Genomic DNA, 17514 nt, shown 5'->3' on the forward strand with positions numbered 1-17514 from the left:
CAAAAATGGAAAGCAGTTATCAAGCGACTACAGTTTGGGTTCCCCGGTATCATCGCACCAGCTAAGAACAGACCAGTGACCAGTACTGGGCTTGTGATCCACAAGGGCTGACCAGGGCAGGGATTAATAAAATAAAAAAAGTCTCGATTTAGTTTACCTTGTTTTCTATGCTACTCATCCACAACCTGCGCTGTATGTCCGAATAAAAGTGGAACAGTGACAAGTGAGTGCACGTCATTTTATTATCAAGAAATATTCAATATCTTTCACACATACAGGGAAGGCCTAATACAGTGGCTCTGGCACTACAAGACCACGGAGAGACCATGTGGCATTCCTTCATTCCTATACTGCTACCCCCTTTTTTTCTATTCAGTGTATTTTTGTTTTCTCTTTTCCGTATTTTCCTCCTTTACTTCCAGCGACCACCCACCTTCCCTTTGCCATGGCCCTTTTTACTGCAGGAGAAAGGGAGGAGGAAAGAGAGGGGAAGTAAAAAAGGATGTGCGAGTAGAAACACATAAACAGGAAAAAAATGCAGTTTTTCATATTTTGTATTAAAGCAACTACTCACAATTTCTGAGCATGTTGGATCCTGTTCAGCAGCACGATGATCTGCAGGAGGCAAATAAAAAGAATTTAGAGCAAGCAGGGAGAACAGTAAGGATCAGCAAATGGCGTCTATACACCAGAGGACTTCACTCCTGTTATTTTTCCTGACCATTTCTGTGAGCAGTCACAGTAGTACCTCGTATTTCTGGTGTTTCATGTGCTCCATCAAGTCAAACTTCTCGGACTCCAGCTGGTAGATCCAGTTCCACATGTCCTGGGCCCGTTGCCTTGGAAACACAAAGACAAAATTTAGAGAGGATTCTGCCTTTTTCTCCCCCTGTTGATTTAAGTTTTCGGAAATTGCTGTGAAGGCAAACGGAAGCCACACAGACCGTCTGAAATGATTCCCTCGTTTGCCCGTTCACGACTCCCTATGTAATAGACGCCCAGCGGTTTACTCCGCAGGGAGCAGTGACTCGAGATGTCCGACACTTACTAATCAGCATCATTTGTGTGGCCACTGACTGCTGTAGAGTTGTGCGGCGTTAATCTTTCGCATCTATACAGTGTGGTGTATGGCGTCGTGGCATTGTTAGCAGATAGGAGTCGTTATGCCGTTGACACTGCTGGCCAGAGAGTTGCTGCTGCAGATTAGTTTGAGTTTGTGTATTTACTGTCAAAATTCGCATGTAGCATCAGCACAGTTATCACAGTGAGTTCAGCAAAAACCCTGAGTGATTTCGTAAGGCATCAGCTTTATGCAGCCAGCAGCGTATTATTTTGGAAGGATAATGATTCATATCGCTTTACTCCCACTTGAAACAGGCATATCGTGTGAGTGCGTCCTGCGCTCTTGTGGCCTGAAAGGTGCGCAACGCTCACTACTGGAGGCGCTCCCTACATTTAGAGGTCCAGACCCGGTACATACCGAGGGAATCGAACACGCGAACCTCCTGGCACCAATTGACGCTACTTTTTATGTAGCGTTGTGGAATTTGTGAGGACACTGGATAAATTTACAGAACTCAGACACTCAGATAAAATGGCGGAAGGTTACCATAGTACACTTTATAGTGCATAGTGACTTTGGACAAAGCTCAGTCTGTTTGGACTGTGATGCATGAATCTGATTGGCTAGTGAGTCCTGTGTGACGTCATAATGCTGTTATGTAACTGGCTGTTCACCAAGCCCTATCCCTTTAGTTCATGTTGTTACACTTGTCAAGCTTTTTGCTCTTGTTTGGCACATACGCAGCTTACGGTGATAATGGTGGCAGATGTGCCATCACAATTCTTGGTAACTGTCAAACCAATGTGTCCTTGATGATTTGGACAAAAGCAGGCTTCTCATTTCTAGCTGGTGACTATCGATTTTGTTCGGGTGACGACTGTTGTTGGCAGATTTTATCAGCTGCAGCTAGCTGGCTAATTAAGCTACTGTTAGCTCCATCGATTTTCTTTTTCAATGGCTGACTTGTTTTACAATGAAGCCTGTAAAAGAGGGTCTTAAATATGCACTTAGTAGCTATATACGTGATATCATGTTAAACAACTAAAGCTAAAGCTACATGGCCCAGGCAAAAATTTTGCATCCTCACCAGAAGACGATCCACAAAGAAGACATGGAAATAAAGAAACAGCACTGTAACAGGTTTGACTGGGTTTACTTCTAGATCCGTTAACGTTAGCGTACACGCTTATACATATTGGCATCCAGGACCCGCTCCCAGACAACGGATGTGCTTTTTTAACGTAACCTGTAACCCCACAGGATAATGTACTATGAAATGAAAGAATGTACTAAGTAATACTGGATTTGGTTTCTACTGTGGGTAGTAAGTTAGTTAGCTGGACATGCTAACGTTTGAAGTCTACAGTTGTTTAATCCATTCCTTACACTTTAAAAAAACCAAAAAAAAAAAAAAAAAACCCACTAGCCAAGCTCTTTAGATATTGAATATTGCACCTACTCCAGTCCCACACACACGCCTCCTCGCCGCCATGTGGAGAAATCCTTGACAGGCCCACCATGCCTAGTTATGGTTGCTATGCTTTGATTGATTGGACAATTGCTGTTCGCAGGTTTAGCAAACGGTCGATTGGTAATGCCAATTTTCGCAATAGGATAAAATACAATATAAATCTAGAAATGAACTAGTCCGATCCTCTTTCAGGTCATCAATAGCCAGTCTAAAGCTTCTGTAATGGTGTAGCATCAGTGGTTAGCTGTCTGAAATACAACTGGAGGAGACTCACTTGAGCGCATCCTCCCTCAAATTGTCGATGCCTAGGGGCTGCTTTCTATCAACCAGAGTCTTCCTTTTGATCTCTCTGCCCGTCAGACGCTTGCCCTTCCTCGACTCAGCCTGGGACAGAAGATGCACAGTCCACAATCATCCTGTGTGTCACCATCACCTAACCATCATCACCACTGAGAATAACAGCAGTTGTCTGACCTTGGCCAGGAAGCCTCCAAAGTTTGCTCCCATGCCAGAAAGCACTTTCTTCTTCTTGGCCTCGTCATCAGCCTTCTTCTTGGCCTCCTCTTCCTCTTTTCTGTGACGCTCCTCCTGACAGACGAAGGAGGATGGAGTGATGAAGGAGCAGGAAAACCACGTTTACATGTTGAATTATATTTTTGAGCACCAGGAGGGTAGATTTTGAGCTGTGGGGTATACTTCAAGCTTCAGGCTTTGAGTAGTTTTTCTTATACACTTCATGGCTAAATATATAAGAATAGATATTGGTCATCAAATTTGAACATTCAATGATTTGGCAATTTTTGTATCATACTAAGCCAGTGCATCCTTGAGATACCACTTAGAAAAACACACTTTTTTATAAAATCATTTAATAAAATTCAGTCTGTTTATAGCCTATTGTGTAGAATGGGTTATAAATAAGCACATTTATTTGTGTGTGTGTGTGTGTGTGTGTGTGTGTGTGTGCGTGTGTGTGTGTGTGTGTGTGCGTGTGTGTGCACGTGTGTGTTACCGCAATCCTGTTCTGTCTGTCCTTCTCCTTCTCAGCTCTAACCCTCTGGATCTCAGCTCTCTCTGATCGGCGACGCTCCTGATGGAAAGAAAAGCAAAGAAGCCACAATCTTAACGCAATATATTGAGTTAATGTAAGTACAAGCGAGTAAGTACATATACTTAAGTACATCACTTAAATCGCTCACTAAAACGAAAGTACTAAATCTCTGTTTCCACTGATCAGGAGGAGTAAAGTGAGCTTACAATTCGATCTTTGAGGCCGATCAGTTCTTCCTCATCCTTCTTCCTCTGCTCAAAGTGGACATCGATCAGAGTATGCAGCTCCAGTAAGTCCTTCTCCATACGCTTCCTGTGGATGTCCTATCGGAACAAGAGAGTTTACTTCCATGTGGGCAACTCGGAACTGATAAGGTACGGTTCAACCGAAGCTGATTATTTTACCACTGATACATCTGTTGGATTCTGTGAGTATCCGGACCTCCTATCTGGATAAGATCTTTTGAAATCCATTTACAGCCATTCTATTGGCTCTCACTTCCTCTGAATAATTTTGAAAGTATATAAAAGGATTCCTGCACCTGACTTGGATAAAACGGGACGGAACAAAAGAACTTCTGAGGGTCTTGAAGTTGGTCCGAGTCATTAGTTGTTACAGGAAGATAGATTTGTGTGTGTCGTTGCCATAGAAATGATCATTTATGTTTAATTTTTTGAAAATGCGACCAAGCGAGACAATGTGCAGACAGGACGAAAGCAGTCCAAGTTTTGACCCCTGTGGAACAACAAATCTGATGAAGAACAGGAAGAATGGATTCAATTTGCTGTAATGTATTAAACACATTTTGATCAGCCACTCAAATATGAGCGGAACCAGGCAAACACCGGCCCCTTGAGACCAATTAGGTTCTCAAGATGCCTTACGAGAGTGTCCTGGTCCAAGGTGTCAAAGGCGGCTCTCAGGTCTAGCAGTGAGACAGATGTAAGATCAGAATCGATGGCAGTTAGCCAGTCGATCACTGCCCTGGTCAGCCCAGTTTCAGTGGAAGGTTTGGATCTGAACCCAGACCGAAACTGATCAAGAAGACTGCTACTGGATAGACAGTCAGTGACAGCTAGCAAAACACAAGCGCATCTCCTGTGTACGCAGAGGTAACAGTTTGTTCAGGTTAACTAAGCTACTTCTCACGCTATAACTCAGATAGATGCGGTTCCCTGATGACAAATGAAGCTGCTGCTTCAAAGTTAAAAAAAAAAAAAAAAAGGACACAAAAGAAAGCAATCTGGCTTTAATCCCCCTTATCATAACTTACATCAAAATCCACCCTCTCTCCCTCAGGGATCTTTGGAGGAGCAAGTTGAGGCACCATAGGCCTGGAGAAAAGAAGCAAAACTTTAATGATGGAATTGTGAGAAAACTGAGAAAACAAGAACTACGGCCAAACCAAACACAAATAAAGTAGCACGACTGAACATACTTGGGTTTGGGGCGCTCCTCCTCTGTTGATGAAAGAGAGAAGGATGAGCAAAAAATGATCGTACGATCGAATAAAAAATAGGAAATCTGAAAGCTGTTAATAAAGCTATTAGTGTGACTGAAAGCACAGCAAGCATGTGACTGAGAAAAGACAAGGCAAGATAAAATAAAGTTAAAAGTTAGTTAAAGTTATTGTAAGTTATGAAAAACCCAAAGTGCAAAGACATAATGTTTATAACACCAAAACGCCTTCCCTGCTGATCCTCGCTTACACCCAACTGCTTCACTATTAGATTTTAACCATATTTATTAGACCATTCTAAAGCATTTTCTAAACAACGAAGAGGATTATAGTCTGAAGGGTGTGGCTTTTTAATTATTTAGGAGACCAATTACTCCATTAAGCATAGCTTTTGCAATTTTTTTTTTCTGCTTGTGAGTTTTGCAAGAATGAAAACAGTCCCGAGTCCAGAGAGATTTGCAAGAGTAGATCTAATTTTCACATGTTAAAGATTATTAATGTGGGGAAGAAATGTCTGAGTCAACCAACGTGGTGCTGAGCTTGAGGAGAAAATCATGGGTTTTACTATTCAGGGAACCACACTTCTACAGTTTCTCACCTTCCTCCTGGGCATCTTGATCTGACGTACCAGCCACATACAGACAGAATGAAAGATGGCATGATGGTAACGAACATAACACATGGAGCAACAAAGGAGGCATTAGTGATGGGTGAAGTAGTACCCATGAGGAAAAATGGTGGGTGAAAGAGAGGGAGCAAGGAAGAAAGGATGGGTGAGGAGCGGGAGTACGGAAGGAAGGAAGGAAGGAAGGAACGTTAAAGTGAGAATGAAATACATACAGACGGAAGAAATGAAGAAGATGTGAAGAGTTAAAGGAAGGAAGGAGGAAATCAACAAACCAGGAGATCAGGAAGTGACAATGGAAAGATAGAGAAAAAAACAGGAGGAGAGAAGAGGTGTGGAATGATTGAAAGAAGTCCCAAGTTAACATTTGATTCTGCAAAGGCGGCTAGCTTAAAGACATGGTTTGGCATTTTTGGAAAACACCCTTATTCGCTCACTTGCTCAAGGTTAGAGGAGGAGAGGATTGACGCAACTCTCATGTCTGCACAGTAAATATGAAGCACCCAGCAGTCGGTCAGGTTAGCTTAGCACAAAGGCTGGATATGGGTTAGCCTGGTAAATAGGTAACAAAATCCTCCTACGAGCACCTCTAAAAGTCACTAATTAACACAGCTGAAGAGGTGCTGGCAGCTAGCTATAGCTGTTTATGCTAAGATAACCTAACCAGCTGCTGGCTGTAGCTTCATATCTATTGTACAGACATGAGAGTGGGATCAATCTTCTCATCAAAGTCTTGGCTGGATAGTGAATAAGCAGTTTTTTCAAAAATGGTAAACTGTTGCTTTAAAACTATCATTTCCCATCATGCAGTGTGAGCCACACTATTGGCACTAATATGTACCAACCAATGTGGGTGTAGGGAAATGTAGTTTTGTGGAACATTTTTTAAACATTGATTATTACAAAATGCACATATGAGTTTTATTCACAGAAACTTTTCTCTGAGGTCAAATTAATCTCATTGGTTAGGTTAAACCTTAATGGGTGGGGCTAAAGAACAGGAATCTAGCCATTTGGCAAACCTGGTCACCCTCCAGGACCATGGGTTTAATGGCCATGACTGCACAGACATCACCAGTCAATAATCTGTAGAATTATTTTGACCTGATGTGTGCTCCAAAATATGGTGGAACTTTGGCCCTGCCCACCGACGTTTAAACCCCCAGAGAACATCTTGTAGAACTAAAACTCACATCAGGTATGTGCATGTGTATAAGAATGAATGTCAGAATACGTACAATGGTTGCAGCTTCGGAAATGAATACTGCATTGTACAACTTTTAAAGGCAAAACATGTTCCAAAGCAGAGGTTGCATACCAGTGTGATATGTCTATGATCTTGAACTGGTCAAGATTTATTGGTTTAATTCTCTCCAAGAGTTAGACAAAACAAAGTTATGACTCTCTGATAACTTTATAGAGCCCATCGCTGAAGCAGCCCCAAATAAACCTACAGCTTGCTGCGTGTGGGTTACATGTACCTCCAGGCTGGGAGCAGAGCATTATATATATCTAGTTGGCTGGTTTAAAAAAAAAAAAAAAAAAAAAAAAAAAATTATAATTAAAACTCTGTCCAAAATTGAGACAATCTAATATGTGAAAAAGTCTGGACTACCCTGAACATATAGCGCAAAATAAACCAAATTGACAGTGATTTGTACCATTACAGAGTAGTGCCCTGACTATAGAAGCCCTTGAAGCTCAGAACAACCTGAAAACAAAACTGCAAACAAACAGTATTCTCACCTTAAAGAGTTTCCTTTTTACAGAGCCAGCCACCGAGGAGCAACACTAGCATTCATTTACGGTCGTGTTTTTATCCACCTGGAGAATGTTAGTCCAATATTCACCCTCCTTTTAGCTCTGTTTTTTGGTCGCTACCAACTCCCGAGGGAAGTTTCTGGCTCTTTACCCACTCGGGATCCACCATGTTCATCAGCTGATCAATAACTTTGTCTGTCTGCGGTTTTGTTTGGGGCAAGTAGCGTACGGTGGGGTTTTGAGAGCATTTTCACTGAAAATAGTTGCCTGCTGGTTGATGAGAGCAGTCAGCCTGAATTAAAACAGTAAAGTACTAAAACCAAATGAGTGACACCTTTCACGTTGCACTCATCTGTTACATTGTGGATATAGAAATATCGATTGCTGCAGCTTCAAATGACCATTTTTAGATTGTGATATTTTGTGTTTAATGGATGTATCTAATTTTAGAATCAAACATACTTACTGAAGGGGACAAGATCATAAAAATATCATATTTGATACCTTATACCTTTACAACACTGGCTGCAACAGCAGGCAATGAGAAATGCAGTAAAATGTTCACAATACTGACATAGGGCATGATAAAAATGGCAATGGCAATGTGCTTAGATATGACGTATGACTTTAATCTTTTCACGTGGAAAAGTACGAATGCAATACAGGTGAAATATGTATCTAGATTCTTTCTCAATAGGAGTCCAGGTGTGATTTTAAACTAGGTGCCAATAAAATCCTTCTTCTCTTTAATTAACAAATAAATGAAGACATATCTAGATACAAGTTCCACCTGCATTGGCTTTTAAGGCTAGCGTTTGATGGTGTATAAATGTGTGACTCATGATGACCTTACCTTGGTACTCTTGCTGCTCTGATAACCCGCACCAGCAGTGTCAGCCAATGGAAAAGCGGGACAGAGGGGGAGTTGATAGGTCAGAGTTAGTACAGTGTCGCTCATAACTCACACAGTTATGAAGAAGGAGAGGGGGAATGACTGCTCGGCTCTCTTCAGACAACAAGGAAAGACCTTTATTTCATAATTGCAACACCTTTAGTCACTCTCACTCTCTACATTTTTGTGCCGTCTTTTCAAAGCATATGAGAGAACAAGTTTTATACCCCAACGGGCAGCGGTGCTGTATGTGTGCTTTGCATTCTTGTAGTCTTCCTGACCTTACCTCCTTCATCCTCCTCCAGCAGCTCAGTCTCTTCCTCCTCCTCAGGCTCGGCCTCCTGCTCCTCCTCAGCCTCTGGGAGAAAGGAGACCCAGACAAATGAACATAGTTTCACGTCCCATATAAATCTTCGTAGATGTTCATTGTTCATTTTGTGACAAAATATAGACACATCCGCCTGGACCTACCCTCTGCCTGCTCCCTGGAGAGACATGGAGAAGGAATACAGAAACATATTGTTTGTCAGTTAACAACGCAGTTGATGCATTTACACTGGAACGAACAGATGACAAGTGACGTCGAATGATAAACAGTGACGGATGCTGCTCTACTCACTCGTATTCCTCTTCTACATCTGACATGTCTGCAATAAAGAGAAGCACATGACAATCTCATCAAGAAGATAATGAATGAAGCAGCAGAACACGGCACAGCTATCTGAAGTACAAGGAACCTATCAGGACGTTTTTCCATTGATAGGGCAACTAGCTTAACTGGTTCAAAAACTGCCACAAAGTGATCATATTTTGAGGTAGTGCTGAAGCAATTAGTCAATAATTGGTATAAGACATTACTAAAGGAAAAATGCAGACGACATTCATTGTTTACAGCTCCTCAAATCTAAACATTTGCCATTTTGTTTTGTAGTTTAAGATCAGTGTAAACTGAATACCACTGAATTTTGGACTGTTGGTAAGATTTAAAGAAAAAAAAAAAAAAGCTATCTGAAGGTGTCAGTTTGGCCTCTGGATATTCATGGTCCCTAGAGTAATCTCAAGTGGTCTTCCCTCCTCCACACTACTAATATTATATGATATATGAGGCAGACTGCAGTGAAATATGCTGAGAAAATGTCCTTCGCCCAAAAAGATTTTTTATTTTTTTAAATTTATTTTAAAAGCAGTCATGAACTTTCTTTAAGTGCCAACCTCATGAAAAAAAAAATAATAATTCTTTGACCAAATACTGGCAAAGCAACTCGAAGGGGCCAATAAGTCTTTAAGCTTCCTTAGACTTAAGATTTTCTTTGACATCCCTAGAGCCACGCCACTATGTTGGTCAGTCAGTCGGTCCTTTGGTTGGTGCACCGCTTTGGCCAGACTGAAATATCCTTTAATATCTATGAACTGCTGGACAGATTTTCATGAAATTTGGTACAGACATTCGGGGTACCCAGAGGATGAACCCAAATAACTTGGTGAGCCCCTGAATTTTCCTCTACTGCAACCAAAAATTGACATATTGGTTTTGAGTGAGATTTCTAGACAATTACAGGATGAACTGAAATGAAAGTTGCTACAGTCATTCATGCTCCCCTCAGGATGAACTGTAACAGCTTTAGGGATCCCTTAACTCTCCATACTGCTAACCATCCATTGGTCAAAATTTTGATTTGTCCAGTATGTTGTATGGTTTATGACCAAGTACCTGAAAAACCAATGACATTCCCATCAGCCTCACTTGTACTTTGTGTTTGGTACTGATTGGCAAATGTTAGCATGCTAGCATACTAAACTAAGATGGTGAACATAGTAAATACTATACCTGCTAAACATCAGTGTGTTAGCACAATGATGTTAGCATTTGATTCAAAGTACAGTCTCACAGTAAGACTAGCACGGTTAATGACTCGTAGTCTTGTTATATGGTTGAAATGCTTACGTTATGCTTGTATTCATCAATGAAAAGCTTTCTTACTAAATGAGAATGTCCACCATCTACATGAAGAACAAAACAGAACAAAAATTCACACTGCTCCTTGCTTGCCTAGGGAAGTTGAAGGAATGTTAGGTTACATTATGCATTACTCCAAAGATATTAGCAACCTGGATTAAGAGCACTTTAGGCCAGATCAGGTGTTTGTTTTTGTTTTTTTAAATACCAAACAATCAATGCGATGTATATGCAGACTTGAAGGGCTGGCTCTGCATAGGTACGTGAGTGAGTCATCATCACTAAATCACAGGTGGCAACAGTTACTACCCTCCTGTGATTAATCACTTTGGAGATACAAACACACACAGAGAGAGACAAGGCATGGTGAGATGGTTTTTGCTATAAATTGTCTCTCTGAGCTGCCATTGTCCTGACATAAAACCACGCACAGACAGACATAAGCAGCGGGTGTGTGCTGACACCTTCCTGGCAGGGGGCACGGGGAGATTGATGGAGTGTCAACAGGTGAGAATGTGACAAGGGTTAAACACAGAAAGACCTGGGGAGATAGAGTTTCTCTCACTTTCTAGATGCCCCCACATCTCTCTGTCCGCCTTTGTCCTCACGCACAGTTTCCTCCTCTGTACTGGTCTTTCCGACCAACTAGATGGGGTGATTTACTTTGAAACACTGTGCAGGCGAAAAAGATTATTGCTGAAAGCCTGTAACTGTAAGCCATTCAGATTGTACAGTGCAAGTGTAGAGAAACTTCACACCACTATATTAACAACCGGCTTCGCAGTTTGACATGTTTCCTGAGCAACTGACAAGGGAAATTGTGTCATCTTCCTGGCTGGGGGTACTTTGACGTGGGTCAAGGGTCCTTTTCACTCTTTTAAGCGCCCAAACAAGTTTGTATACTCCGTTTGCCTTTATTCAAAAACCTCAAAAAAAAAGTTGCTTGTTGTCGTCGAAAGCTCTGCCCTCTCTCTGATGCCGTTGCCGTGCCAGACCCTGCAGCTTGGCATGGTTGGAAAACGTAACTCCTTTCAGCGGGAAATCAGTAAGTTTCCGATCTTCTGCGCGCTGCCATCGATCCTTCCTCTGTCCGTGTTTATACAGTACAAAAAGAAGACAGTCTGCAAAGCAATCAGTTTCAGCCATCACAGTTTTTAACTTCAGTTTCATAATCTACCCATTCCAGATCCTTAATTTCTTTTCATTATCAAGCTTGGGCAACACAGAAACAGACTCTTAAAAGAACAGTTCAACAGTTTTGGAAATACACTCATTCGCTTTCTTGCCAAGAGTTAGGTGAGAAGATCGATACGACTTTCGTGTCTGCACAGTAAACATGAAGTTAACAACAGCAGCCAGTCAGCTTAGCGCACGGACTGGAAACAGGGGCAAACTACTAGCCTGGCTCTTTCAAAAGGAAACAAAATCCTCCTACCTGCACCTCTAAAGCTAACTAATTAACACATTATATCTCATTTGCTATTTGGGGGGCAGCACAAACACAGCACTGACATATTATCCATAAGATGATGTGGGAAACTTGTTAGCAAACAGTTGCTATTTACTCATCAAGCAGTTACAGAGCAACATTAAGTGTTTATTAGTAGTCATGATTCTGGACACCTGATGAATCTAAGTCCAGTACTCCCTCTCTTTTAGCTCTGGTTTTGGTCTCCACCAGCTCCTGAGTGAAACATCCGGCTCTTTAGCTGCTAAATGCTCCGCTATGTGCACCAGCTGCTTTCGGACTGAGTCTGTCGGCTGGTTGCTGCTGAGCAGGTAGTGGACAGTGAGCTTTTTTTTTTCAATGAAAAAGAGCTGCCTTCTGCGATCGAAATGGTGCAATATGAGCAGTGAATCAAGACAGGAACGTTACGGTCTGGACAGCTAAACAGTGAGCTGAAACTCGCTGCTAAGCTCCGGGAAACCGAGCGGAGCAGCAGATTCAAGTGATAACGCTCTGTAGGTTCATCACTACGAGCTGGAGAAAATAGCATGATTTTTTTATAAAATATGCATCTTATGATATTACAGTATATACCGAGAGCAGAGCAATACACTGAGGGGACAAAAGGTATCAACATGAAAAAGCCATTTTGAAATGTAATTGGACCTTTGATGAGAGGGCTGTGGAGTGGGGGGGTGGCGAGAAATGACAGACAGATGAATGAGAGGTGCACATTTCATGGGGGTGGGGGTTGAACCAGGGGATTTAAGAGAAGAGTCACGTTCCAGCAGGCAACAGGCATAGGCCTTAGCAGGGTTAATTTTAGTCAAGGACAATGTGTGTGTGTGTGTGTGTGTGTGTGTGTGTGTGTGTGTGTGTGTGCGTGTGAGTAAAGGAGAATGGGTGTGCAACAACACCTCATTAGTGTTAAAGAGAGGCTGTTATTACATTTTAGAGAGGAGAGGAGAGGAGGAGGAAACAGGTCGGTAACTTCCTGCTGAAAAAGTATCCAGCTGCAGGAAAACTCCATGGCACAAAATGAGAAGCCAGGTTGGAGGCCATTTCTTTATTATGTGTGGACTTGATTAAAAACAAACTAACAATACATTTGGGTGTACAGCTCGCTAGCTAGCTTGAGTAAATGAAAAAGGTTGGTCAGAACTGGGTTTAAGTTGTGTACGGTCTTTTTAATCACTTAGAAAAATAATCTGGGAAAATAGCCACTATGTTGCTTGGTATTAATATTACTTTAGAAACGACTCAGCATGTTTATATAAAAAGTGTGGCTGGTGAAATGTGACACAGACAAGGATACAAGAGAAGAGACTTATTAACCAGATGACAACCAGAAGACTTGACACTGACCTGAACTAGCCATTGTTAATGTACTTCACACACACGCACACACGACCAATTGCATAGATGACATTTCTGTACACAGACACCTGTTTAATACCCTCCACCTTCCTCTGAGTGCTAAAGTTAGCTAGTGTGATCTCAGACTGCTAGCATTTGTGTATGGTTGGCAGTGACCACAAACGAACAAAGGGTGGCAGGCCATGTGCACGCACACACACACGCACACACACACACACACACACACACACACACACACACACACACACACACACACACACACAGGTACTGTACTCAGGAAAGCCCAGTTGGCTATCAGACTTTTGACAGTTAGCTCTGAAGAAGGAATTGCGGGCTAGCTAACAATGCTGCGGTGCGGCGTGGCTGTGGAATCAAAATGCCACAACCTTCAGATAATTTCGGCCATTTCCTGAATGCTTTTACGAGGACCTTTGGGACTAAGAATATGGACAGTTTGGCTCAGGTGGCTAAGTGGGGACCTGTCGTGGGGGCCGTGCCATCATCCTTTGTCTCAGCTACAGAATGAAACCCTAAACCAGGTTCTGGACCACAGTACATTAAAATAATCTACTCCTAAATAACAGACGTGCCCTGTGGTTCTCTACATGTTTGATATTGTACGTCAGTTCCGAGTGCCTGCTGCACTAAGACACTACACAGACACCACAGGTATATACTACAATGTACAGTGGGGTCCAAAAGTCTGAGACCAATACATGGTAACAAGTCATTACGTTTGTCAGGGGCGTCCAACATGTATTGCTTTTTTCAGCAACCTCTGAAATTAAAATATGAGTATTAAAAAACACAAAAACATATTTTGTCACTTTCGTCTAGTGATATTTACTCATTCGGACAGACTTTCCTGCAAGCTTTATTTGCGGGTGTTTTGGAGACATCCATCTGTGAGATTTCTGCTGCCACTCACGTGTTGATTTTCTCTTTTAAAGAAAAGTCTTCCTCGGTGGTGCATTCAGGGATGCTCAGACACCCAAGATCTGAGTCTGCTACTGAGAGGAGGTGCTGACAACTTATGCAATACATGTAGCTGACATTGAAGATCTGTAAAGTACGGTAACACTGGGTTGAATTTCAGAGTTTTTTTTGCATTAAAAGAGTTGATGATTGGCCGGTCACTCTCATGATGGAGCATCCTTAAACAAACCAACAAGGGAGAGTTTTCAAAGCACTGACAAAACTGAATACATGCAACCATGGGTCCACTCCGATGAATGATCCCACAGTGAAATGAAGCGAAAACAGTGGCTGCCTGGAAAAATCTGACATTTATCTCAAAGTTGTGGGTTATAGTTTATTCTACTGTCGTCCTGAAACAGCATGAGCTAGAAAGGACACAACAAAGAACAGACGGACAGACGTACCTGTATGAAGGTGTGGTGTCACCAGAAAGAGGGACGGAGACAGGAGAGAGAATGGCCACTGTTGAGAAACAGAGGGAGTTTTATACAGAGAGGTGGAGGGGCACTGTGTGTGCGCTGTCTCCGTGACTATGTGTGTGTATTCATGCTTTGAGAATTACTGAGTGTTCAAGTATACAATACAAGAATAACTGTGAGTCTGTGTGTACAAATGTGCAGATTTGTGTGTGTGTGTGTGTGTGTGTGTGTGTGTGTGTGTGTGGGTTAGGGCTGGGGGCCACAGGCGGATTAAGCGGAGGCAGAAAGATGAGCACCTCGCAGGATTAGGGAGAACAGAGGGATGACCTCACTGGACAAATGGGGGGTGTGGTGGGGTGTGGGGTGACACAGGGCAGGTGGAGAGGGGGGTGACAAAATGAAGAGCGAGGGTGTGACGGATGGAGGGAGACAGAGCTGTCAGAGCAGAGGTGGAGGGGGGAGGAGAGGCAGTTTGTAACTTCTTCAAAGCAATAGCGCAACGTTTTGGGAAATAGACTTACTGCCTTACTTGCTGAGAGTTAGAAGAGAAGACTGACGCCAATGCCATGTCTGAAGGGTTAATATGAAGCTTAGCATAAAGACTGGAAACGGGGGGAAACAGCTGGCCTGGCTCTGACCACCTACCGGCACCTCTAAAACTCAGCGAGAAACACATTTTATTCATTTGTTTCATCAGAACAAAAACTCAGTTAGTGTTAAACTTGTCAAATTTTGTTTCTTTTTAGACCGTCAGGCTAGCCGTTTCCCCATTTCCAGTCTTTGTACTAAGCTAAGCTAACTCGCTGCTGGCATTAGCCTCATATTTACGGTACAGCCCCAAGTGTGGTGTCGATCTTCTCCTCCGACTCTCGTCAAGAGAGCAAATAAGTGTATTTCCAAAAGTGCTGAACTATTGTTTTAAAACGCACTTTCAATGCAATCAGGGACAAACACCACACCCGACTTAAAGCAGTGTTATTTGATTTTTATAGCCACTTGGAGGCAACGGAACAAGATGTAAACATGACAGATATGGAACGGCAATTTTTTTTTGGTCACCAACGTTTTCATGGCAAGAGTGTTAGCGAAGACTTTTTTGCTAACACATCCAGCAGACTCAGCAACATTAGCATTCATTAGGAGTGGTGTTTCGGGCCACCTGACGATGGTAAGTCAAACATTCAGACTCCTTTTGGTTCTGTTTTGGCCCCCATGAACTGCTGGTCGGCCGTCTGCCGGTCTTTGAGAGCGATGCGAGTGAACCAGAACAGTGAAGTAGTGGACCCTTAAACCAAAGCAATGAGGTGACCCACAGCTTTGTCAAAAGAACTCATGGCTTCTTTTTACTTGTAATACAACTAGGGACGTTTCATGACCATTTGTTTTTGGAAACACCACACACTCTCAATGGGAAAACAGCCAACTGTCTACATCACCTGTGGGAGAAATTTAGGCCACATGTACTTGTGGACACACCCACTTCGCGACACAATAGCCAGAAGAAACTTGAGCGGAGCCAGCTGAACCGATGTGGATGCTCATGCAACAGTAGGAAGAGAGAGATAAAAGAGGACGGGGGGGCAGACAAAGGGATTGACCAGAGCAGATACAGAAATAGAGAAGTGACTGCTTCACTCATTTGCTTTTTCCATGAAAGGAGAGCTTTCCAGTTCGCAGAAAGAGCTCCACGTGTGCCCTATAGCAGAATTAAAATTTTCTACTTATATACAGCTATGGTCAAAGATATGTGCTAAAGACACCGATAAATTCCAATTAACTTGAGTGGCTACATTTAACAGGTACTGCAATGTGTCAACAAGAAAGACTTGTTCTTTCTGTGTTGCATCTGCTGTGACCCTTGACTCCAAAGAGCACAATTGTTAACTCAGGGTCCACCAACTATTGGGGACCTTGAGACCTAGTCTGTCAAACTAGTGTTCCTAAGGTTAAACAGTGACTTTTTAACGACCTGCCCATCCCATGAAGCAGAGACGCACCTTTTTTTTTTTTTTTTTTTAAACACCAAAATGTGTATTCAAAAATCCATGAATTTCTACAGCCGTTCACCATGGTCATACTTTGACAGAGAATCGTGCGCATTAGATTTGAAGGGGCCGGTGTTTTGAACTGTAAGGATTTACAACTCTGTTGATTCTGCGTCAAGCAGCAGGGAGCAGCTGCTGCTCTGGTGAGGTAAGGTATGCTGTGAAATGAGGGCCGGATTTTAAGTTTGGTGTCTTTGTATCTTATCGGCGACGCCATTTGGCACGCCCGTCTGGCGGGCGGCCCTGCGGGAGCTGAGCGAGCTGAACAGCGGGCGAGCGGCCGGACGAGGCCGTACACGTGTCGTGGCTCCGCTGCCGCACTGAAGTGGCGAGCTAGCAGGTGAGTCCGCGGATTTGTTGTCGTCGGAGTGTAAGATGGCTGCTTTGTACGACTCTTTGTCAGTTACTTCGCCGTCTACGGTGTAGAACCAGAAGTACTTCCGCACGCTGGCCCTCAGATGCTTTGGTTTCGTGACTGTCCGTGCCGGCTCTCGTCCTCCTTTTTCATGGCAAACAACTCAACGCTACTAGCTTAGCTACCGTCAATGGCGCGTAGCACAGGTCAAGCTGATGGTGAAGCTTCAGAGCGCCCTCTGCCGGATCACGAGGCACACTACTGCAAACGGTCTGTAGCCCTTCTAGACTGTACATTTCTAATCCGGTAACAGGTCGTTACAGTCTGAACATTAACTTTCTCCCCAACGCTCGAACGAATGTTTGAAATTTGAATAAACAGCGACAGCCCTGCTGGACAGCATCTGCGGATTTCAATATGCCATACACTTACCTTTGCAGACACTTCCAATGCCACCTGACAATGCATCTAATGCCTACTTCAAAAACCAGAAGGAGTAGAGGCCTTGCTTCCAACAGTCCGAGTCTGCACCGCTCAGAAACCTGTTCCTGCACGCAGACAGTCGTTCGGTAGACTTTAGGACCTGCCGCTGTTTGAACCTGCTCAGAGTTCTG

At 43.0% G+C, this 17514-nt stretch overlaps 1 protein-coding gene and 1 long non-coding RNA gene across 3 annotated transcripts; both read right to left on the reverse strand.

Annotated features, from left to right (window-relative positions):
- Positions 1-243: 243 nt before the first annotated feature.
- tnnt1 (troponin T type 1 (skeletal, slow)) lies at positions 244-8819 on the reverse strand. Its single transcript, XM_040116498.1, has 13 exons — positions 8801-8819; positions 8609-8680; positions 8284-8301; positions 5643-5663; positions 5024-5045; positions 4859-4919; positions 3792-3908; positions 3547-3624; positions 3009-3122; positions 2809-2918; positions 749-839; positions 575-615; positions 244-458 (listed from the first exon to the last, which is right to left on the reverse strand). Exons 1-13 carry the CDS (start codon positions 8817-8819, stop codon positions 413-415), a joined length of 810 nt encoding a protein of 269 aa, XP_039972432.1. The 3' UTR covers positions 244-412.
- A 121-nt stretch (positions 8820-8940) lies between these two features.
- LOC120785706 lies at positions 8941-17434 on the reverse strand. Of its 2 annotated transcripts, none has more exons than XR_005706638.1 (3): positions 17333-17434; positions 14486-14543; positions 8941-8969 (listed from the first exon to the last, which is right to left on the reverse strand). It is a non-coding gene; the product is annotated as an uncharacterized LOC120785706 (long non-coding RNA). The 2 variants fall into 2 exon arrangements; XR_005706637.1 differs by lacking the exon at positions 17333-17434 and adding an exon at positions 16936-17041 and having other exon boundaries at positions 8944-8969.
- Positions 17435-17514: the final 80 nt, after the last annotated feature.

This window comes from Xiphias gladius, chromosome 3, assembly GCF_016859285.1.
Source record: "Xiphias gladius isolate SHS-SW01 ecotype Sanya breed wild chromosome 3, ASM1685928v1, whole genome shotgun sequence".
NCBI lineage: Eukaryota > Metazoa > Chordata > Actinopteri > Istiophoriformes > Xiphiidae > Xiphias > Xiphias gladius.

What these genes read in the sequence shown, in the direction of transcription:
- tnnt1 (XM_040116498.1), bottom strand. An exon ending in TTGGAGGCTTCCTGGCCAAG is followed by an intron (nt 2,919 to 3,008) that starts GTCAGACAACTG and finishes CTTCTGTCCCAG; the next exon opens with GCTGAGTCGAGGAAGGGCAA. An exon ending in TGAAACACCAGAAATACGAG is followed by an intron (nt 616 to 748) that starts GTACTACTGTGA and finishes TGCCTCCTGCAG; the next exon opens with ATCATCGTGCTGCTGAACAG.